Raw genomic sequence first — 24,369 nt, forward strand, 5'->3', positions numbered from 1 at the left:
ACGCTTGGTCACGTGGGAGCAATACGTACTTGCCACAAGTGGTGCGTGGGTGACTGAGGACTCAAGAATAATGACAGGCTGAAGCCGAGGGGACAGAGGCCCTCCGGGCTCATGCTGCTCCAAGCCAGCTGGTATGAACATGGATGAGTGGGTGCCCGAGAGGACGGGCCCATTCAGCACTGGCACCCGGTGTGCCAAGCCAGAGAGGGAGCGGCGGTCTGCATCGCCCTGCAGAGAGAACACGGAGTCCATCAGCAGCGTACCAGAGTGGGGGTAGAGGAGCACACGGTGATGCCTGGGAGGGGTTCTAGGGCCTGACAGGAGCACTGGCACAGTCTAGAGGAAAGGGACCCCCTGGCTCTGTGTCCCAAGGTGTGTGGGGGACCCTGTGGGTCTGAAAACCCATGAAGTGCTGTATCACATCCAGGACTGCTGCTCAATAACCTGCGCGTGCTGTGATCCTGGCCTTCAGAAGGGGGGTTGGGCTCCTTCTGCCCTGCATGAGCCCTCAGCAGGATTCCGGAGTCCCTTGTGACCCAGCTACCTACCCTGGCACTGGCAGTAGCTGGCAGTCCCAGCGAGATGGCCGGAAGGGAGGCCGTGCTCTGCAGGGCAAAGTGGGCCAGCGAGCTCTCCTGCATCATCAGGCGCTGGGCGAGTGGCGCCTGCACCAAACACAACACATTAGTCTCCAGACATGGTACAGCTGTGTGGGGCAGCAGGGGCTACAGCGCCAGTGCCAGCAAAGAGAGGCAGCAAGGACCCCAGCAGGGAAGACCCTACCACCAACCAGAAGGCAACAGAGGGACACAGTGCAAGACAGGGAGCAGCAGGGGGACCTGGAGGGCATCAAGGCAGCAGTGGAGTGGCTTGTGACTAGCCAAGGGGCAATAGGGTTGGGTGGGGTGCCACCAGCCGCTGGGGGAAGGGAGGGTTGCAGGGCCCAGAAAGCTGGGAAGAATTCTTAGCTGCTAGTTTTCAAGGAAGTGGGAATTCTGGGAGGGGAAGTTTCCTGGTCCTGGCTCCAGGCCCCGGCGCCCATGAGAGATCTGGGGACAGAACTGCAGAATCCATTAGCCCATGCTCTCCCTGGGGACAGCATGCCCCAGTGACCCCACCCAAGGCAGCATGTCCTGGACTCCTGGCTCCCTTCGACAGGTCTGCAGGCTCCGTACCTCGTGGGTCATGCTCGGCCCAGACGGGGGGACTCCATGTTCCGCTGGGAGGCTGTCATTGGGGGAGCTGCAGCCAGACACAGGGGTGCTGCTACTGCTGGGGGATGAGTCTGCACAGGGAAGAGAAGACAGACAGGAGAGTGGCAGGATGAACGGACCCAAAGGCACAAGGGGGCCGGGCACCTTCACCACTGCATGCACATTGTTTTCTCTGTACCCTCCCTCTCATCAGGTACCCCAGCTTCCTTTCACAGGGACACAGCCTAGTCCCCTCACATGTGCTGCGTCCCCTCTTGGTTACTTCACCCCTCCCAGCTACACCAGCCTGCTGCTGACCTCTTGGCTTGTGCACAGTGCCCTTGCCCTGCCCTCGCCAGCTGGGTGACACTCAATGCCATCTGGACTTAGCACTCTCCGTGACCAGCTGTCTGAGCCCAGGTAGGCAGGCATGGACAGTTCATGCCCTGAGAGCATATACTCATGGCAGTGCACCAAGCAGAGGCAGCTGGCATTGCTGCAGGACTGTACCTGGTTCTGTACCCAGCCCTGAGACAGGGCAGGGTGCGCCATCATGGGGCAGTCCCTGGAGTTTGCCACCATCTGCCCAGTTGAGCTAGTGGGAAGAGCGCCCGTCCTCAGGTCCAACGCCACACATGGGTATGTCCTGCTGCTCCCAGCAGGGGTTGAGGAGCCATGGCCAGCGGACTGGGTTGGCTCTTTTGCTGAGACTGCTTTGGGCCCATTAACCCCTTAAGTCTCTGACAGGTCAGAGAAACAGCCCAGCGCAGCTCCAGCATTGCCCTCCCGACTGGCTAGGCCTGGCCCTGCCTGGCTACCTGGCATGAGGTTCCCTTAAAGAGCATTGCTGCCACGGGACAGCACCAACCCTGTGCACTGAGCGCCCCCTGCAGCTCCATTGGCACGTGTGACCCCCTGCATGGAGCCTCGGGTGCAGGGTTTATGCGGGGCCCTAGTGTGCAGCAGCTGCTCTCTCTGGAGCCCCAAGTTCCTGCTGTCACCCCAAGAGACTCTCACCAATGGCCTCTGCTGGCCTCCTCTTCAGGGAAGGGGGTGCACTCTCCTTGCGGGTCAGTGGGTTCTTACGCCGGTCCACCGACTTCTTGGGCTTGTACCGCACCTTCAGGTTGGGCTCAGATGCTGCGAGCAGACAAACCTGTTCATTAGTGGTGTCCTTGCGCTATGGCATTGATCCAGGTGCTGCCGCACTGGCCTCTTGGGCTCAGGCATGACCCTTGGGGCTGTCACAAAGTCACCTTCAGACCTGCACACCTCTGCACCAGCCCAACCCCCTCCCACTCCCTAGCCAGTGCCAGTCTCACCTCCCTGCCAGGAGACAGGCCCTAATCTGTGCGGAAGAGAAGGCCAGGAAGGTGGGCTGAGTCCACTCTGCTGTCACGGCTGCACCCATGGGCACGAAGCCAGCATGGCATGGCCTTACCTGTCTTCCGCAGCGGAAAGTGCTCCGGAGGGTCTATGGAACTGCTGGGGACTTGTGGCAGGAAGGGGCTGAGCACAGGAGGGGCAGGGCCTTCAGTATCCAGGGGCTCCAGCGATCTGCAGGGAAGTAGCATAGTTAGAGACCGGCCCTTGGCCCTAGGATTTTTCTCACACCTGCAGCACTGGCATTCCCCGGGAAAAGCCTGGTGCAGCCTGGCCCCACCATGCCACTGAGTTTGCCCTACCAGCTCAACAAAGGGCATCCCCACCCCTGGTACTGGGACAGCCCCAAGACACCTTCATCCAAAGGCAGCACCTGTTCCTGATGCTGGGAGAGGGCTGAGACACCTTCGGTTCAGTGCAGCCTCCGCCCTTGGTGCTAGGACAGCCTCAGATACCGTCGGCCCAGCACAGAACCTGCCCTTGGTGCTGGGACAGCCCCAGACACCCTCATCCCAGTGCAGCCCCTGCCCTTGGTGCTGGGACAGCCCACAGACACCCTCGGCCCTGCGCAGCCCCTGCCCCTGGTGCTGGGACAGCCCCGCCACCCTCAGTCCAGTGCAGCCCCTGCCCTGATGCTGGGACAGCCCCAGACAACGTCGCCCAGCGCAGAACCTGCCCCTGGTGCTGGGACAGCCCCAGACACCATCGCCCAGCGCAGAACCTGCCCCTGGTGCTGGGACAGCCTCCAGACACCGTCAGCCCAGCACAGAACCTGCTCCTGGTGCTGGGACAGCCCCCAGACACCGTCAGCCCAGCACAGAACCTGCCCCTGGTGCTGGGACAGCCCCTGACACCCTCAGTCCAGCGCAGTCCCTGCCCCTGGTGCTGGGACAGCCCCTGACACCCTCAGTCCAGCGCAGTCCCTGCCCCTGGTGCGGAGACAACCCCCAGACACCCTCATCCCAGNCAGCCCCTGACACCCTCAGTCCAGCGCAGTCCCTGCCCCTGGTGCTGGGACAGCCCCTGACACCCTCAGTCCAGCGCAGTCCCTGCCCCTGGTGCGGAGACAACCCCCAGACACCCTCATCCCAGTGCAGCCCCTGCCCCTGATGCTGGTACAGCCCGCAGACACGCTCAGTCCAGCCCAACCCCTACCTCTGGTGCTGGGACAGCCCCCAGACACCGTCAGCCCAGCGCAGAACCTGCCCCTGGTGCTGGAACAGTCCCCAGACATCCTCAGTCCAGTGCAGCTCCTGCTCCTGGTGTTGGAACAGCCCCCAGACACCCTCGGTCCAGCACAGCCCCGGCCCCTGGTGCTGCGACACCCTCGGCCCAGATTCCCTTGGTCCAGCACAGTCCCCCTCCCGTAGTACCGGGTTTGCCCCAGCCTGGCCTGTCCCTCCAGGAAAGGTGAACAAGTGCATCACTTTATCCAAAGTTTTCCCCCACAGTCTGTATGGGAAGTGCCTCCACCCAGAGTGCGGATCTAAGGCATAGACACTCCAGAGATGCTACAGTTAAAGCCCTGCACAGATACAACATTTGGATCCACATCCGAGCCGTGATCCGCAAAAATGGCCCGGGGATCTAAAGCGGCTATCTGCAGATTTGCAGGGCTCTAGCTACAGTTCCAGAGATGGCCTGTCGAGGTGTGAGCAGTGGGTGCCTGCCAGGTCCCCACGGAGAGCAGATAAAACCAGGTCTGGACACTAGAGGGAGCTCCCTGGTTGCTGCAAACCACAGAAAAATCCAGCTCAGAGGGGCTGCCAGAGCTGCGGAGTCCTAAGGAACCTAGGTGAACAGAGCATCCCCCACAGGATCACTGCACCCACTGCTGTGCTCCACAGACACAGATGCTGTGAGAGCCCCTGCCCCACAGATAGATGCAGGCCTTCCCATCAGGAGACGGAATCTCTCCAGTGAAAGCCCAGTATCTCCATCTCACCTGTATGGCCTGGTGGTGTGTCTTGGGGATGCTCAGGTGTCTCTCTCTCATCCATATGGCGGGGGGGGGGGGGGAGCAAGAGAAGCACTGGTGTCTCGATCTCACCTGTACAGGTTTTTTTTTTTTGAGTGGAGGGGGTCTGGGGATGCCCAGGTGTCTCTATCTCACCTGCACAGCATGGGGGGATTTGGGGATGCTCAGGTGACTATCTCACATGTACAGCATTGGGAGAGGGGTCAGGGATGCTCAGGTGTCTCTATCTCACCTGTAGGGCATGGGAGGGCCACTGGGGTTGCTGGTCCTTTCCAAAGCTGCCTGTTGTTTCTTCAGGATGACCTCGGCCAGCTTCTGTTTCACCACCGTGCTCGCCACAGCACCTGCAGGGAGAAGGGGAATGAGCATCCTGGGTTGGGAATTGACACGAGCCTCCTACAGGGCGACCAGTATAACATGGGCAGCCCCTCCACTGACTTCCTGTCCTGGCGCACCTGCAGGCAGGTAGCACATACCCGAGTGGCCAATGTCCACGACACAGTGACTTGGCTCCACAGGCCTAAGAGCTGGGCCCCTCTAGCACATCCCTGCCAAGCCTTGCTCAGATGCTATTAGATTCTCAGTCGATCCCCCGCCTCCTTCAGCCCCTACTGCTCTGTACTGCCCACTCGGGCAGCCAGCTGTGGACACTTGGCCCAGAATGGAAACCTTTGTGCCACCCCTGTGCTACATAATCCCCAGGTCTCATCGCATACTCTGAGAAAGGCCCCTGAGGCTTCATAATCTCCTTCCTGATTTCTATTATTACTGCATTAGTGCTTTGCTTAGAGGCCTCACTATGCCAGGAGCTGCCTTGCCACAGAGTGACTGAGATTGGGGACTTTTTGTCCTAGGTGCTGTGCGTGCATGCGACAATATCTGAGATTGGGGCCTCACAGAGCTGGGGACGGGCGCGCGCACACACACACACACACACACACACACACACACACACACACACACACACACACACACACACACACCCCACAATCCCACAACACACACACACACACACACTCTCCCCCCCTTCCTCCCCTCTCTCTCCCCCCCTCGTCCGCTCCTCTCCCAAATCCCAGCTTGAGAGCAGAGTTTGACCAGCATCACTTCCTTGGACGCAGCCAGGCAGGAGGCAGGCCCCTGTCTCCACTGCAGGCTCCCAGCTCTGTAGCAAGTGGCTGGCACATAGAATCACAAGGCCTGATCCTGTGAGGCACCAAACTCTCAACCCTAACTTCACCTTTCCCGTGTTGTCTTGGACCTCAGCTCAGCCTGTAATCCACTGCCCTTCCCTTGGCACACTGTGCGGGCCACAGGGCCGTGCTTTAAATGCACTCCTCTTGCTTCGACAGCGGCAACTCGCTTCTCAAGGCCATAGTGCTGTTGCATCACTCCTTGCAGATCCCGCACCACTTTCTCCTCTCCACTGGCTGCCCCAGTCCATCTTGGGTCCAGTTCCTTTAGTGCAGGAACCCAGAGAATGTGTAACTTTGCAGAGCACTGGGAGTCCAGCCTGGCAAGCAGCAATGTTGCGGCAGTGTCAGCTAAGCAGGGGGTCTGTCCTTTAAGCCCTGCCCTAAGGAGAAGCCCAGCAGGCAGATGTTGGGAATCTGCAGATCCAGCCAAGAAGTGGCTAATGACTGGCTCGGATTCCCAGATGGGAGACGTAAGTAAGGACTCAGGCCTGTAATGACCTATGAGGTTCCCATGTACATGATGGAGCCCTCTAGTTAATTAAAAAGTCCTCCGCCTCTTCAGAGGGGAATAACCAGAAAAAACACAGGGATCAACTGATTCTAGGACACAACAAATGAAGAAAGAGGAATGAGAGTGAGGGTCACAGGTTTACAATTGGGGTTCCAGAGGGGGACACCAAGCAGAGAATACTGGACAGAACCCACTGCTCCTCCAAAGAGTCCAAGAATGCCACCCAGAGGCACTCTGCCCAGAGATATGAATGGACAAGTGCACAAAATTGAGCCCCACAGTCTCAGTTTCAGCCCCTGTCCAATCCCCTCCTCCTTGACTGATATATATGGCCAATATGGCCAACGCCAGGAGGAGGTTGATGAAGCGGTTCTTCAGTCCTGTGGGGTTGCAAATAGAGAGTGCAAGGAAAAGTGCAGCCAGAACCTCAACAAGAGGTTCTGGAGGGGGCAGAAAAGGGGTTGTGGCCTGGTGCACTGTAAATATGCACGTGTCAGGGTCTCCCTCTCGCCACAAGAAGAACAAGTGGCAGGGGAGTCCGAAAACCACATAACTCTCCTGTGCTCACAGCCCCATGAGGCAGCCATTAACTTATATCCCCAGCAGACTGTGGCACGAAGGTGGAATACAGGCTGGCCCACCGGGGCTCCTTGCCCTCCAGAGATGGAAGCAGGTCCCGCCATTTTGTATAGGGGCAGGACACAGGGGTGAAGAAATGAACAATGTGAGGCACAAGCTGTTCCCATGATGGGGCTCAGAAACAGACTGGCTGGATCCTACTAAGTCAGCTCATATGGGCAGTTTAAAGCAGCCAGGGGGGCTCACAGGGCCAGGGCCCGACCTCAAGCTCAAGAAGGCCAGGCAAATGGGCAGGCAAGGAACACCCTGCTGCCGGACTTGCTCAAGGAAAGCTATAGAGGCTGGAGGCAGGGCAGCCTTTACCTCCTAGACCTCACAGCAGGGGACATGCAGGGTGGGTAACCCCATTCACTGAGCAAGTGTACCAGGGTACACCCAATCCCACCAACCAGGTCCAGGAGGTCTCTGTCTCTGGTGACACCAGCCAGGACCAACCTCCAGTGCATTGAAAAGACCTCCACCGTGTGTGTCATAAGACGTGGGCGTGGAACAGGGGTTCAACTAGGAGGTTCACATCCTCAGTGGCCGTAACAGACCAGGCTGTTGAGATCAACCTCCAGGTCCTGAGACCATCCTGGTAAAAGATCAGCAGCTCAGAAAGGTCTCAAGGAAGACTTCTCGGATATAGATAAAAGAGTTGCCAGTCATTGTCAGAGCCCTCAGAGGAGGTGGAGGAAGGTGTGCCCTAGCTGGCTCCAGGCCAGACTATAAGCATTATAAAGTAGCCTCTGCAGGGCCTGGGATGGAAAAAGTGTGGAAAGTGTATGCAAATGCATATCAGGCCCTGCTCTCCCTCTTCCAGAGGGAGGCTCAGCACTCCTGCAGAGACTCAGTGCTTCTGCGGCCAGAAGAACTCCAGGACCTTCCCCGGAGGTTGGCTAGGGTACACAAGAGCGGGCTCAGGCTATCAAACCAGTGCCAGAGCATAGACAGGACTAGTTTGTTAAAAACCAGCGATCTTCCCTGAAGGGAAAGGCACCAGAGAGCCCCGTCCATGCCCACAACCCATCAGGCCCCCTGGCCCCCAAGTCAGTCCTATTTTCTAGTAGGGAGGGATCGGTGGCCAATAGAAGCCCAGACTGAGTAGCAGACCTGTGTCCCACTGGATGGTATGAAGCGCAGGTGGGAGGGAGCTTACATGACACCCACTGCGGACCAACAGGCCAGAGCTCTTGACCCAGGTGACCCAGGCAGAGGAGGCCGCTGAGTAGGTGGTTTGGCAAGCCTCCACCCCAACCATGTCTTCCAGATCCTGGGCCAGAAGTTGCACATTGTTGGTATATGCTGACAGAACCACCCACCAAGCTGGGTTGTGGGGCACCAGCCCCATCTATCGCTTTCAAAGGAAGGCCTTGACGACAATGGCATATAATTGGCCAGACAAAGGGCAGCCTTGACACACTCCCCAACCAAAGATGACTGGTTTGATCAAGGCCCAGATGAACTTGACTATACACTCTGCAGAGAGGTGTGCAGCACCTGGAGGAACCTCACAAATTGGAGACTGAAGCTGACTGCTCACACAGTTCCCATGAGATACTCGAGGTCCACCCTGTCAAATGCCTTCTCCTGGTTGAGGGACAGGAAGGTGAGAGACAAAACATCTCTACATACCAGACAGAAAAGGTCCCAGACTAGATATAGATTATCAGATAAACTCCAGCCTGGGACAGCATAGGTCTGGTTGGAGAGGATCACATATGCCAACATGGACTTCAGACACAGCAAGATGGCTTTTGCTATGACCATATAGTCTGCACTGAGTAGTGATCAGGGCTGGCCTTACCATGAGGTGAACTGAGGCAGCCGCCTCAGGTGCTAGACTGTGAGGGGGTGCCACTAGGACCCAGAGTGTAGCAAACTGTGTCTGCTGCTGGTGCATATGTATTCTCTCTGCTCTAGATGCACAGAGATGGTGGAGTGCTGTGCTGGAGGAAGGAGGGCACAAGAGACAAAACAGGTAGGCAGGAGAAAAGGTGAGAGGGAATAACAGAAAGCAGCAGGAGATGCAGGGAGAGAGAGAAAAAGGAGCCTCTTATGTACCTCTCTAGCACCCCCAGGAGCCTGGACTGATTAACACCAGCTTCTCAGGGTGCTTCCCGTTTCTTGCTGCTTCCCTGAACCCACTTGAGGAGAACAGGCAGTCAACTGAAGTAGTAGGAACCAGTTAGGGCCTTAAGACACTGACATCTTCCCTCACTCAGGCCCTGCTACCAGCCTGCTTATTTGTCCCCTTCAACTGAGTGTTGAGAGCCACTATAGCAGGCACAGAACAGCAGTCATGAGTGAAAGAAGAAAACGCCCCTCTGGGGCAGCATTCCAAAAAAGCAAGCAAGCAAAGGAAGCTTTTCTATCTAAGCAGGAAGGAGCTCTCCTAAGATACACAGACACAAATGTCCATGGTGAGCCTTCCGGCCCCACTGAGGATGTGAGTGGTGAGGAGATGCCTGACCTTCCAGTTAGTCAGAGTGCAGATGACCTGGCAGCTACTGCAGCATCCATATCTCCATCGCAAATGGATGTAACCATGCACATTCCCGAAGAAAAGTGTAGGTTAGAGAAGAGTGTGGTGGAGGTGCAAGAAACAGCTGCGGCTGAGTTTAGTTCCTTAAGTCTAGATGATCCAGGACTGTGGACCCACTTGAGCAGTAGCCTGAGGGACTTCCTTGTACTGCATGGGTCATAGCAAGTAAAAAACTTCATGTTCCCCAAAGACAATGAAAATAGAAGTTTCCATCCAACAAATTACTGGCGTGAAATCCCCAATGGCGACAAAGTGGAGAGACCATGGCTTATGTACTCAAAAACCCAGAATGCTGCACACTGTTTTTGTTGCAAACTCTTCCAGTCTAATGTTCCAGCCACACTGGGTTCTACAGGAACAAAAAGGCTGGAAAAATCTGGCTAGAAATCTGGCATGCCATGAGAAGGCAGCAAATCACCAGAGAGTATTTCATAGGTGGAAAGAGCTTGAGATGAGATTAAGGTTAAAGGCCACCACAGATGATCAGCATCAAGAGAAGATTGCATTAGAGTCTCTGTGGCAAATTGCCGGCACTATTATGATGGGTCTCGTGCTTTCTCTTCTTTGGGGGAGGGTTCAGGGCGCCATTTCTTGCCCCTGAATTGGAATACTAATTGCCCCACTAGTGTCCTTGAGGAGGGGAATGGAGAGGGAAGGACCTGGGCCCGCCCTCTACTCCAGGTCCCAGCCCAGGGGCCCTAAGGATAGTGGTGAACCACTTGAACTGGCGGTTCCTTTCGCTTAGCTACTTCCCTCTCCTGCCCTTCAGCTTGTGAGGGGCTTCCTGCCCTCCCTCTGCACAAGCCAGGTGCCCCTTACCTAGGGTCTTGGACTTCTTAGCCCACCGCAGCATTCCTCCAAACTTTCCTCTGCTTCTCTTCAAACTGTTCTCTGCTCCAACACCAATCTTCTCTGCTCCAACTCCTTCAAACTGTTCTCTGCTCCAACACCAATCTTCTCTGCTCCAACTCCTTCAAACTGTTCTCTGTTCCAATACCAACCCTTTCTGCTCCATCTCCCACACTGTCTGATTGAAGCAGGAGTTTTTATCATGTGACTGACTGCAGGTGCTCTAATTGGCTTCAGGCGCTCTAGTTAATCTATAGCAAACTTTCTTCCCCTTACAGGGAATAAGGCTCCCTTCTAACCCTCTCCTGCTGCCCTCTGGCCATGCTGTATCACAGTCTCTTTACTGGCAAAATGTTCTGAAAAGGCTCATTGCCATTGTGAGAATACTTGCTACCCAAAACCTAGCACTGCGTGGCACTTCAGATCAGCTGTATACGCCAAACAATGGAAACTTCCTTAAAACTGTGGAGCTGATGGCTGAGTTTGATGCTGTACTCCTGGAGCATCTAAGAAGAGTCACCGCCCAAGAAGTGTACACACACCACTACCTTGGAAAAACAATTCAAAATGAGATCATACAGTTACTGACAACACAAGTCAAACAGAAGATTGTGGCAGATCTGAAGTCAGCAAGATATTACTCTGTTATTCTGGACTGCACACCTGACATCAGCCATACGGAACAAATGATTTTAATGGTGCGTTTTTTAACAACAGAATCTAGTGAAAATGTTCCTGCAATGGTGACTGTCAGAGTGTATTTTCTAGAATTTATTGACATTGATGATATTACAGGAGCTTGTATAACAAATGTGCTTCTTACAAAGCTGGAAGACATGGGAATTGCGATAGTGGACATGAGAGGTCAGGGCTATGATAATGGTGCCAACATGACAGGAAAGAACAGATGAGTGCAGACACGGATCCGAGAGTTAAACCCTTGAGCTTCTTTTGTCCCATGCAGTTCTCATTCATTCAGCTTCTAGTGAGGCTGCTGAATTTTTTAATGTAATTCAAAGCATCTATGTATTTTTCTCTGCATCAACTCATCGATGGCAAATTTTGAAGCAACATCTGGGAACATCCTCTCTGACACTGCAACCACTGAGTGCCACATGATGGGAAACTGGGAAGATAGATGATGTCATAGTCACCATTATGGAGGATAATGCTATGACAGGAACTGTTTGTGGGAGAACAGGGGAAGAGGGAACTGGAATCACCAGAAACATACATAACTTCAAATTTCTTACTGTTGTGGCATGACATACTGTTCGAAATAAATGTTGTACGCAAGAGACTCCAAGGTGTTGACCTTGATATATCTGGAGCAATGGAACAACTGGAGAACACGAAGTCAGACCTACAGTCTTACCAGTCAGATAAGGGATTTCAAAACTTTCTGAAGTGTGCACAGATGTTGGCAGAGGAACTTCACACTGAAGCTATTTTCCCACCCATTCAAGAATACAAGAGTAACTGAAGAAGAAGACGACATTTTGATTATGAGGCATGGGATGATCCCGTAAGAGACCCCAAACACCAATTCAAAGTTGAATTATTTAACCAGGTGCTAGATTGTGCAATGAAGTCAGTTGAAGAACGTTTCATGCACCTCAAGGAACATAGCAGTATATTTGGGATGTTGTATGATATTCGAAAACTCCTCACAATACCTGAAAAAGACCTACACCAGCAATGCAGGGCACTAGAAACAATGTTGACACATGATGACATGCGCGATATTGATGCGAGTGATTCAGGTGATGAACTGAAAGCCCTTTCAAGATAAATTTCAGCAGGATCAACTCCAAAGGCTGTTCTGGAATATATGTGCACAAATAAGATGACCCCCTCTTTCCAAATGCTTTTGTTGCTCTGTGCATACTTCTAACACTTCCTGTAACAGTTGCCAGTGGAGAATGCAGCTTCTCCAAGATGAAGTTAATAAAGCATATATATGCTCCATAATGACAGAGGAGAGACTGGTCAGCCTTGCAACCATCTCAACAGAGCATGAGCTGGCCCAGTTAAAATCTTTGCAACCAAGAAGGCATGGAAAGCACCACTTTGATTATTCAAACAGATAAAAATGCCAGTGTTTACTATGCAGACAAGAAAAGTTACATTTGCTATTCAAGCGTTTGAAAGTTAAGTGACAGATTTCAGAGTAGCAACCGTGTTAGTCTGTATTCGCAGAAGGAACAGGAGTACTTGTGGCACCTTAGAGACTAACATTCCCCTCTATTCGACATTGGTGAGGTCTCATCTGGAGTCCTGTGTCCAGTTTTGGGCCCCACACTACAAGGAGGACATGGAGAAATTGGAAAGAGTCCAGCAGAGGGATACAAAAATGATTAGGGGACTGGAGCACATGACTTATGACGAGAAGCTGAGGGAACTGGGATTGTTTAGTCTGCAGAAGAGAAGAATGAGGGGGGGATTTGATAGCTGCTTTCAACTACCTGAAAGGGGGTTCCAAAGAGGATGGATCTAGACTGTTCTCAGTGGTAACAGATGACACAACAAGGAGTAATGGTCTCAAGTTGCAGTGGGGGAGGTTTAGGTTGGATATTAGGAAAATCTTTTTCACTGGGAAGGTGGTGAAGCACTGGAATGTGTTATCTAGGGAGGTGGTAGAATCTCCTTCCTTAGAGGTTTTTAAGGTCAGGCTTGACAAAGCCCTGGCTGGGATGATTTGGTTGGGAACTGGTCCTGCTTTGAGCAGGGGGCTGGACTAGATGACCTCCTGGGGTCCATTCCAACCCTGATATTCTATGATTCTATGATCCTAAAATGATGTTCACTTTTTTTGCAATAGTGTTACACTGTTGACCACAGCTGTCCCTAGGGGATGGCGAACTGGGGCAACCGCTCCAGGCCCCGTGGGCCAGCACAACTGGCCAGAACGGCATGGGCAGCGGATGAACTGCTGGCTTGGGGAGGCTACTCCCAACCCCACCCCTTCCACCCGAGGGAGAGCATGTGACCCGGAGCGCCGGGAGGGTGAGTGCACAGCGACAACACCGCAGCCTCCCCAATTCCCTGGAGCCCAGCAGCACCGCTGAAGTGGAGGGGGGTCACACCTGGCCTCTCCTACACGTCCATGGCATCGTCAGTCCCAGAAGTGACATTACTTCTGCCCTAGGCCCTGCACAAACCTAGGGACAGCCTTGCTTTTGACACATATTTAGCTTGCGGTCCACTCTGACCCCCAGATCCCTTTCCACATTACTCCTTCCTAGGCAGTCATTACCCAATTTGTATGTGTGCGATTGATTGTCCCTTCCTAAGTGGAACACTTTGCATTTGTCCTCATGGAATTTCATCCTGTTTTTTTCATACCATTTCTCCAGTTTGTCCAGATTATTTTGAATTTTACTCCTATCCTCCAAAGCACTTGCAACCCCTCCCAGTTCGGTATTGTCCACAAATTGTACTCTGTATGTCATTATCTAAATCATTGATGAAGATATTGAACAGAACTGGACCCAGAACTGATCCGTGCAAGACCCCGCTCATTATGCCCTTCCAGCATGACTGTAAATCACTGATAACTACTCTCTGGGAATGATTTTCCAACCAGTTATGCACCCACTTTATAGTAACTCCATCTAGGTTGCATTTCCCTAGTTTGTTTATGAGAAGATCATGTGAAACTGTATCATAAGCATTACTAAAGTCAAGCTATACCACATCTACCGCTTCCCCCCATCCACGAGGCTTGTTACCCTGTCAAAGAAAGCTATCAGGTTGGTTTGACATGATTTATTCTTGACAAATCCATACTGACTGTTACTTATCACCTTATCATCTTCTAGATGTTTGCAAATTGATTATTTAATTATTTGCTCCATTATCTTTCCAAGTACAGAAGTTAAGCTGACTGGTTTGTAATTCCCCAAGCTGTCCTCACTTCCCTTTTTATAGATTGGCACTATATTTGCCCACTTCCAAACTTCTGGAATCTCCCCCATCTTCCATGACTTTTCAAAAATAATCACCAATGGTCAGATATCTCCTCAGCTCCTTGAGTATTCTAGGACAAAGTTCATCAGGCCCCCTGGTGACTTGAAAACATCTAACTTGTCTAAGTAATTTTTAACTTGTTCTCTCCCTATTTTAGCCTCTGATACTACCTGCTTTTCACTGCCATTCAATATGTTAGATGTCCAATCACCACCTACCTTGAACAAAGAAGTCATTAAGCACCCCGACATTTCCACATTTTCTGTTACTGTTTCCCCCCCCACCCCCAACCACCGCATGGAGTAATGGACCTACACTGTCCCTTGTCTTCCTCTTGCTTCTAATGTATCTGTAGAATGTTTTCTTGTTACCCTTTAGTCTCTAGCTAGTTTGATCTCATTTTGTGCCTTGGCCTTTCTAATTTTGTCCCTACATAGAAGTGTAGCTATGGTGGCTCGAGTGGCAGGAGGGGCTAGCTACTCCAAGTCTGAGACCCAAGCGCATCCAGATTGTAGTTGCTTGACTAGCCTATACCACCTCCTGTGCTGTGGCTGCTATGCTGCTATTTTAATGTACGTCTATCTGAGCTGGAAATTACACCTTTCAACTCCAGTGCAGACATATGCCTGCTGGGGTCAGCACTGACCCATTAAGCAGACACCAAACCAGCTGAGACCTCATTCCTGGTCAGTGCCAGTCCTCCCCAAACTGCCCCAGAACTGTGCACACTGCCTGCTTCTACCTGCTGCATAAGGAGAGCTCACTGCAAAGATCACAGGTTGGGAGCTCGCCGGGGGCTCCTCCCAGCAGGAAGCTGGTGAATGAAAGTGCACAGAAGGCATTCTGCGGAGTGATGGCTCTGGAAGGCAGCCCAGCTGGCTAGAAGAGCCACAACTGATTTCCAAAGCTTCCGCGTGGCCAAGCATTCATCACACTGTTCTCAGCCACACCTGATCGTTTGCATGTTTCCACAGTGTCAGCAGTTCCCATGCTCTGGGAAGGTGTTATGTCACTTCCACCTATCCCATCATGCTCAGCTCCTGAGCCTGCAAGCAGATGTCTTCACTGTGGAGTTAGCCCAGACGATCGGCACTCGGTTCTGAGACACTGCAAAGCCACACTCCAGTGTGTCTAGTCAACTTTGTCCTCACTGGCTCTGCATTTACTGGTGTGTGGCACAAGGACTTCTGGGGACATAGCCCATGGTTCTTAAGCTGCAGGAAGCTGAGCCGCTCTATGTGGGAGAACTTGTTTGTCCTTTGAGCACCTGGGGCGCTTGAGGGAAAGTAGTTTAGCCTGTGATCCCACTGCAAAGTGGGCGGGTTAACAGCCTGAGTGACAGCAGCATGTGGGCTCTAGCTCACAGCCCCAGCCAGCCTGAGGGCTGAGCACTGCCACACGCAGGCCAGAGAGTTTGTGTGGACGGGAGCTGAGTTAGGAGTTGCTCATGGGTGACCAGGGTGAGGGCTATGGTGGGCTCCCAGACATCAGGCACAATGGCTGTTAATGAGCTTTCTGAGACTCCCAGAGAGTGGGCTCTCTGCAGCCTGTGTGGTGGGTACCTGAGTGGACCAGCAGGGGACCCTGACAAGGGTCATGGTGGGGCTACAGTTTGGAGCTGTTTCTAGAGTACAGGAAGGTGTGATGCACTGAATGAGTAACTCAAGAAGTTCACTGTTTTGAGAGCTCTGTGCTGGGACAGGCACTAGATGGGGCACCAGCTTCATGTATGAAGGTGCTCACAGCAACATCAAGTCCAGAGGTGCCACCTCCCCACTGGTACCGGCTCTGTCCTGGGACCTTTGCCCATTGGCTGTTTCAGTCCCAGGTCCTTCCTGCTGCTTTCAGCAGACAGAAGGGCTGGGATGGCGGAGACCTGGAAGGAAGTTTGCACAAGCTCTGCCTGTGGCACCACTGCTCCTATCCTGAGTCACAGAGTCTTGGAGATGGATTCCTGCCCCTCCCAGTGGGCTGGTCTCCTGTAGAAATGGCTCCCAAAACACTGACCAGTTCATTCTGTGACAATCCCAGTGCCAAGGGCTCTGCACGGGGAGTGACCCTGGTGTGCGCTGCTGCCATCTGAAGAGCAAAGGAGGAGCAGGAGCGGGCTGGGGCCCAACCTGTTCTGGCAGGCCCCAGAGTGGGGGCGGTGGGCGGGGCCAGGCACTCACCTAGGCTTCGCCAAGGGGATCCCTTTTGCTTTTCTGATTCGCGAGTTCCTGCCCTGTCAAGTAGCAGGTTCAATCTCTGCAGCTGCCCTTGGCAGGAGGGCAGGGTGTGGGCACCAGGTGGGACCTTCACAGCTCACAAAGGCCCTTAGAGGAGAAGCAGAGCCAGAGCACATCCTTGCCAGGAGCATCCTGCGCAGGAACGTGGAAGGTCTGAACCAGCAGCACAGTGCCATGATGCAGGCAGGGCTGTGTTTAGCAGGAACCCAGAGTCCCAGCACTGGCAGGGAGCACTCACGTGGCAACCATCCACTCCCTACCTAATGGGCAGGGGGCCTGAGCCCCCCCTTCACAGACTCCCAGGCAGAGCCATGGCACCCATTGCATTGCAGACAGACAGACAGATGGACACAGGGAGGGGCTCTTACTTCGTTTGCTCTTGTCCTTATTGAGGAGTAGCCGCAGCTCCTGCTCCTGCTGCCCAGCCTCTGCCTCACGCTGCGGGGAGTCCATGTTCACCTGCAGGGGGGAGCAAGAGCATCAGCATAGCAGCAAGAGAGCCCTGCCCCAGCCAGTGCCCTGTGGGGGAAGGGAGGGAGGAATCCTGCCCCAGACAGTGTCCTTGAGGGAGCGAAGGGGAGCCCCGCCTCTGCCAGACCCCTGCAGGAGAGGAGGGTGCCCCACCCTGGCCTGGGCCCCGTGGGGAGGAGAGGGGGGGAGCCCTGCCTCAGTCTGGCCCCTGTGGGGAGGGGTGCGAGGGGGGGAGTCCTGCTCCAGATCCCTGTGGGGAGGAGGGGGGAGCCCTTCCCCAACCAGCATCCTGGGGGGACAGAAGGGGAGCCCCACCCTGGCCAGGATGGGAGGACAGGCAGGAGCTCCACCCTAGGCAAGACCCCGGGAAGGCAAGGGGAAAGCAGATCTTCTCCCAAAGGTCCACCAAGGGGCTCCCCAGGGGACCTTACACCCAGGACACCAGAGCAGGTTGGATGCAGGCATCAGAGTGGCTCATTTTCCATGAGCCTGTCCATTTAGCAGGGCACCAGCACCAGGGGAGAGACTCTGGGAGGTGCAGCTGCAAAGCCCAAGCCCCTCAGCCCTGAGTCTGGAGACATGATGGAGTGACGGGGCTGCAGGGAGAGTGTTGCCCTGTGGGCTCTATCAGCAGTGACTCTCGGGAGTCACTTGATTGTAGGCCCTCGGGCAGGTGGAGCACCACCAGTCTGGTACCTGTCCCCTGAAACAGGGAGGGCGAGAGACAGGGAGGGCTTTTGTATCACCCCTGCCAGTCCTAGGGCTGCTCTCGGGCTGGGGTGATACAAAAGCCAAGATTGCTAGCCAGAGTGCACTGGAGCTGTCATTCGGGAAGGAGAGAAAGGCGGGTACCAGGAACTGGGCAGTGAAAGCAGATTTGCCACTGAGCCCCTGTGGGGGCTGCAGTTACCCAGATGAGACTGTTGGGGTCCAGGTTAGGCCCTTCCCCAAGTGTGGGATTTACGGGCTGTGCTGGACTCCAGAACAAGACAAGGGGAATCCAAATCCCTTGCTGAGCACCCCTTGGGCTTTCTGTCAGCATAGGCAGCCCTGTAACATCTGTCCCTTTGCTGCAGTGAGAGCTGCAGAACTGGCAACTGTCCCACCGGCCTGGAACGGAGACCTCTGAGAACAGGGTCACTGGCTTTGGCTTCTTCCTGGCGTCAGATGGAGGGATCAGTGCTGGGGCTCCAGGGATGGACTGATCCTGCCTACAATATCACATTTACTGTAGGGTCTGGAAGGTTCTGACCTTTGTGGTCAAGGATGTGGCCAGGGCACAGAGCAGAGACCTGGTGATGCAACCTTTGCTGTCAAGGTTCTGCCATGGCCTGGGGAATTGATCTGGCTTGCCAGCTTGGCTCTGCTCTGGCCAGAACTCTTAGCTCTGCACCATCTGATCCAGCCCCTAGCCCTTCCCTGGGCCCATTCCAGGTTTCTTTGCCCCTTGTTCTTAAGCAGCTGTGCTGCCACTGCCAGAAACAGGGGAGGGGTCACTGCTGGACCATCCCTATGTTCCCCGTAACCAGGAGAACTGTGTTCACATAGACATGGACTGTAGACTTCTCAGGCCTTGAGAGGGGAAAGCACTGCTAACCGTGGCCTCCCGTGATCCCTGTGAAAAGCCAGACCAGAAGGTAACTTCCTGCTTTTCACCGCCACTGGCCACACTGCACAGACCCAGCACTGAACCTTGTGAGCACACATGGAACACACGAGGTGTTGGGGCCACTGTATCCAGGGCCGGACAAAAAGCTAATGATAGGAGATGTCTCTGTGCCTGCCAGGATAATGGACAGCCAAGGCTCTCAAGGGGTAAGAAGGGAGAGGGTCACACAGGGTGGAGGTATCAGAGGGATAGCCGTGTTAGTCTGGATCTGTAAAAGCAGCAAGGAGTCCTGTGGCACCTTATAGACTAACAGACGTTTTGGAGCATAAGCTTTCGTGGGTGAATACCCACTTCGTCGCATGCATCCGATGAAGTGGATATTCACCCATGAAAGTTCATGCTCCAAAACGCCTGTTAGTCTATAAGGTGCCACAGGACTCCTTGCTGCTTTTACAGGGTGGAGGGTGCTCGAGAGCAGAGGTTGCCAGGACTGGGCAGCATGGCTCAGAACCAGATGCTGGCAGAAGTAGCCCAGCATTTGCCTTTAATTCCCTCCATTTCATTTGGGATTCGCTCCTGTGTCAGAGAAGAGATAAAATGCTGACATCTGATGAGAGGCCGGGGGAAACAGGGATCTGCCCAGACCACTGTTTGGAACACCATCCCATTGATACCGCCTGGGAAGCCAGATATAACTGCTGCTCCTTGAGCTCCCTCAAGTTCTGATCACTGACAACGGCTTGGTCCTTCTGGGATCTGGGTGCTTCCTGCTCCCCAGCACAGCTGTGCTCAGAGCCAGGAGGTGGCTGCCAGCTCCACTCCCCCTGTGCTGACTGACTGGAGCAGGCTCCCAGTGTGTCTACAGCAGGCAAGTGCCTCCCCAATCCACTACAAGGGCTGCTGGTGTGATGTGTCCCCACAATTTGGAACTTGGCCCTGTGGCCCTCCAGAGGCCTGGGAGAGTGTTCCTACCCGCATGTGCTGGTGGGTGAACTGCTCCACCTGCTGCTGGTGCAGGCTGGCCAAGAAGAGCTGGTGCTGCAGCTGCTGGGTCTGCTTGAGAGCCAGCAGGGCGGTGTCGGAGCCAGGCTTGACGAAGCGCTGTCCGATCCGCAGGTCCATGGGGACAGCCTGAGGCACCCGCAGGGAGACGCACAGGTTCACAGCAGCTGGCAAGAAAGAAGCAGGGAGAGTTCAGTCACTGCCTGGTCTGGGACCTCAATGTGTCCCCACGGGCTGCTGGAGAGAGGAGAACCCCAGCACAGGCCCCAAAGGGCTGCCCACACCACCATCGTGGGGACCCTTGTCCTGACCCCAGGGGACAATGAGGACACCCCCCACCAGGGCAGTGGCATGGAGCCCCTTTGGAGGGAACTTCAGTACCTGCTTCTTTCCTGGTGCAACCACAGAATCATAGACTTTAAGGTCAGAAGGGACCATTATGATCATCTAGTCTGACCTCCTACACAATGCAGGCCACAGAATCTCACCCATCCACTCCTGTATCAAACCTGTGTCTGAGCAACTGAAGTCCTCAAATTGTGGTTTAAAGACTTCAAGGTCCAGAGAATCTTCCAGCAAGTGACTTGTGCCCCATTCTACAAAGGGAGGTGAAAACCTCCTAGGGCCTCTGCCAATCTGCCCTGGAGGAAAATTTCTTCCCGACCCCAAATATGGCAATCAGCTAAATCCCGAGCATGTGAACAAGACTCACCAGCCAGCACCCAGGAAAGAATTCTCTGCAGTAACTCAGATCACACCCCATCTAACGTCCCATCACAAGTCATTGGGCATATTTACCACCAATAGTCAAAGACCAATTAATTGCCAAAATTAGGCTATCCCATTATTCCATCCCCTCCACAAACTTATCAAGCTTAGTCTTGAAGCCAGATATGTCTTTTGCCCCCACTACTCCCCTTGGAAGGCTGTTCCAGAACTTCACTCCTGTGATTGTTAGAAACCATCATCTAATTTCAAGTCTAAACCTCCAGATGGCCAGTTTATATCCATTGTTCTTCTGTCCACATTGGTACTAAGCTTAAATACTTTCTCTCCCTTCCTGGTATTTATCCTTCTGATATATTTATAGAGAGCAATCAGATCTCCCCTCAGCCTTCTTTTGGTTAGGCTAAACAAGCCAAGCTCTTTGACTCTCCTTTCATAAGACAGGCTTTCCATTCCTCGGATCATCCTAGTAGAAAGATTAAATAAGATTGGTCCCAAAACCAATCCCTGAGGAACTCCACTAGTAACCTCCCTCCAGCCTGACAGTTCACTTTTCAGTATGATCCATTGCAGTCTCCCCTTTAACCAGTTCCTTATCCACCTTTCAATTTTTATATTGATCCCCATCTTTTCCAATTTAGTTAATAATTCCACATGTGGAACCGTATCAAATGTCTTACTAAAATTGAGGTAAATTAGATCCACTGTGTTTCCTTTGTCTAAAAGATTTGTTACCTTCTCAAAGGAGATCAGGTTGATTTGGCACAATCTATCTTTTGTAAAACCGTGTTGTATTTTGTCCCAATTATCATTGACCTCAATGTCCTTAATTACTTTCTCCTTCAAAAATTTTTTCCAAGTCCTTGCATACTACAGATGTCAAACTAACAGGCCTGTAGTTCCCCGGATCACATTTTTTTCCCTTTTTTAAAGATAGGAACTATGTTAGCAATTCTCCAGTCGTATGGTACAACCCCTGAGTTTACAGTGAGAAGAGCTGAAGTGGAACATAAAGAAACTGCTCACCCAGTATAGTTTTGTGCCTGTGAGGGCCACAGCCCGTAGGTTCTGATCTGGATGAAGATCAGTTAGACGTGGGGGGATTGGATCCAGAGGTCCGGGCCCGGCCAATCCCCAGTGCATAATATTCAAAACAGAAAACCCTACACAAGAGCAACAGCATCTTCTGCAATCAATAGTTCTGGAGTCCTAACAGCTGGCCTCTGGTGGATTTCAATCCAGCGTGCTCGGTTCACTACTAGCTAGGGCTGGCTCTCTGCCTGCTGGCCTGACAGAGTATGTCTACACTGCAATTAAAAACCCACGGCTGGCCCATGCCAGCTGAATTGGGCTTGCAGTACAGATGTTCAGACTTGGGCTGGAGCCTGGGCTCTAGGACCTTGTGAGTTGGGAGGGTCCCAGAGCTCAGGCTGCAGTCCAAGCCCAAATGTTTACACCACAATTAAACAGCCACTTAGCCCAAGCCCCTTAGCCTGAGTCAGCCAGCACAGGCCAGTCACAGGTGTTTAACTGCGGTGTAGACACACGCGCAGAGTTCCCAGGGAACGCAGAACCCCTCTGGGCTCTTTCCTTATCCTCTCTGTCCCATAGGTCCTGCTCCTGGAACTGAGAGATAATGCATGAGCCACACGCATGCATCCGGCCAGGCTGTCTTCTGCAGGGTTGAGAGAAGTCAAAAGTGCTAAAACTGTTGAAAGGCATCTCTGTCACAGCCGCTGAGCTAAGGTGCAATTTTAAACAGATTTTGTTCTAGCAGCTCTGGAATCAACTTAAGTTAAACTGAAATGAATCTGTTTTATACCAAACTAAGATCCAATTTAAGTGAAGCCAGAGCAGCTCCTGTGTGTAGACAAGGGGTCAGGCACTAAACTCAGCAGGTCTGACTCTGAGCCATGTGACAGGAACTGCTGGGCAAGACAGCGCCATTGTGAATCACTCTCCTGCAACTATAACCCCCCTTAATAATGGAAGCCTACTAAAAAAACATCATCAGAGCCCTTTCCTTACGCAAGCCTGAACCATTCACTTGCCCACCACGCACACACTTCTGTCCCCATAACAGCACAAACTCCTCTGCAGTCTAAATCCAGGGCCCAGATTGGAGATGTTCCATCAGTCCTGCGTGTACCTGGAGAACATTCCTCTGAGATGTGTGTTGAAGGATAAATTCCTCCAGTGCATGCAGTGTTGCCAGTTTTCATGCCTTTATTGCAGTTATCAAGACATTTGGTGCTCTTCTTAAAGCCCCAGCTCCTGGAGTCAGGTGATGATATCAGACAGAATCACAACTTTCATTTTTTAAAAAAAGGGTAAGTGTCCAGGTCCTGTGATTATACAGAAAAACTTGAGAAAGTGACTCCTAAAGATTCAGAAACTAGAAGGCAAATAAGCAGAACCCCAAAGTCAGTAAAATCTCCTGATTTTTAAGCCCATTTCATGATGGAGGCATGGGACAGGGGACTCCTAACTTGTTAAATGCTTGGGGTTGGCAGCATTGCCCAAGTAAGTGCAGAAGCATGTGTGTCACCAGCAATACCTGCAGAAGCATTCTGCACTATCCTCTGAATCACAGCCGCTCTCCCAGTGGGCCCAAGAGATACTTGCTGGGGAGGGAGGCCAGGGTGCCGGCTCCTTCTTCATTCCAGCTCTTAAGTTGCATGAAATCAGGAGTAGGCAACCTATGGCATGGGTGCCGAAGGCAGCATGCAAGCTGATTCTCAGTGGCACTCACACTGCCCAGGTCCTGGACACCAGTCGGGGGGGGAGGGGGAGGCTCTGCATTTTAATTTAGTTTTAAATGAAGCTTCTTAAACATTTTAAAAGCCTGATTTTCTTTACATACAACAATAGTTTAGTTATATATTATGGACTTATAGAAAGAGACCTTCTACAAACGTTAAAACATATTACTGGCATGTGAAACCTTAAATTAGAGTGAATAAATGAAGACTCGGCACACCGTTTCTGAAAGGTTGCCAACCCCTGCACTAAATCAAGGTAACAATGCATTCACGGCTTTCCTAAGTTTGCAATTGCGGCAGTTCTGTGAAGGCACCCTGTGCCCCATTGTGCTGGGCACTGCACAGTCACAGCACGAGGGCCAGTCCCTGCCCCAAAGACCTTGAGGTTTGAACAGTCAAGGAGGATTATCAGCTGCATTTTAAGGTGGGAAGCTAAAGTCCAGAGAGGTCAGGAGAAAGTGAGGACTCTCTCAGACTCCTCTGAAAACCTCAGTCCACAGAGTCTGTGTCAAAGCCACTAATCACATCTTCACCCTCCAGATATTAAGAACAAGCCTGAAACCCCCCCAGCAACCAGGGCTTTGCTTACTTTGCAGCCAGTGATGAAATCCAGCGACTGGGACTAAACTCTTACAATACAAGGCAGAAATGTTGGATACAACCTAAGGAAACCCATGGAGCAATGACTCAAGTGTCAGATAAAAAACAAACAAACAAAAAAAACTGCAGCCACCTTTTAGACCTTGTGGAACATGACAGATATAACCTGTGCCCTGCCCTTTCCAACATCCCACAGGGGGAGGCAGCAGTGATCTTGACTCTATGGGGTGTCTCTTGCCAAACCCCATTAAGAGTCCAGGTCCAAAGTGCTCTAAAATCCACATGCATGAGCAGACTGAAAAATATTATGCCTCACTGGGCCCCAGGTTAGAATTACGGGTGCAAATTTGGGGAGTTCCCAAGAAACAGCCCTCTGCCTCAGAAATGAGCTGCCTTTAAAATTTTCAGATTCTATCACCTTTTTGGTGCAGAACTAAAGGTACAAATATGGCTCTGACCCTCCTAAAATGTACAGCCCTGACTGCCCTGAGCTCAGCGATTCAATGGCACTAAGGACCAGGGTAGAAATATTTTAAAACTATTCCACTAAAGACACTTTAGCACCTTGGTGAACAGTTCACACCTCTGAGGGTATGTCTACACTACGGGATTATTCCGATTTTACATAAACCGGTTTTGTAAAACAGATTGTATAAAGTTGAGTGCACGCGGCCACACTAAGCACATTAATTCGGCGGTGTGCGTCCATGGTCCGAGGCTAGCGTCGATTTC

The 24,369-nt window shown here is 52.7% G+C and overlaps 1 protein-coding gene across 5 annotated transcripts in view; it reads right to left on the reverse strand.

The window, feature by feature from the left end:
* Positions 1 to 24,369, reverse strand: part of HDAC7 (histone deacetylase 7) — a 258,212-nt gene that overhangs the window by 29,605 nt on the left and 204,238 nt on the right. For 4 of the 5 annotated variants that reach the window (XM_075061049.1, XM_075061050.1, XM_075061048.1 and 1 more), the window contains 8 exons: positions 19,520 to 19,716; positions 16,836 to 16,926; positions 4,787 to 4,898; positions 2,635 to 2,750; positions 2,211 to 2,333; positions 1,176 to 1,285; positions 549 to 665; positions 30 to 228 (listed from right to left, as the gene is read on the reverse strand). In XM_075061049.1, the coding sequence (XP_074917150.1) occupies positions 30 to 228; positions 549 to 665; positions 1,176 to 1,285; positions 2,211 to 2,333; positions 2,635 to 2,750; positions 4,787 to 4,898; positions 16,836 to 16,926; positions 19,520 to 19,716 (1,065 nt within the window). The remainder of the gene's footprint in view (positions 1 to 29; positions 229 to 548; positions 666 to 1,175; positions 1,286 to 2,210; positions 2,334 to 2,634; positions 2,751 to 4,786; positions 4,899 to 16,835; positions 16,927 to 19,519; positions 19,717 to 24,369) is intronic. The other variant, XM_032784010.2, reaches the window with a different exon arrangement.

This window comes from Chelonoidis abingdonii, chromosome 26, assembly GCF_003597395.2.
Source record: "Chelonoidis abingdonii isolate Lonesome George chromosome 26, CheloAbing_2.0, whole genome shotgun sequence".
Classification (NCBI taxonomy): domain Eukaryota; kingdom Metazoa; phylum Chordata; order Testudines; family Testudinidae; genus Chelonoidis; species Chelonoidis abingdonii.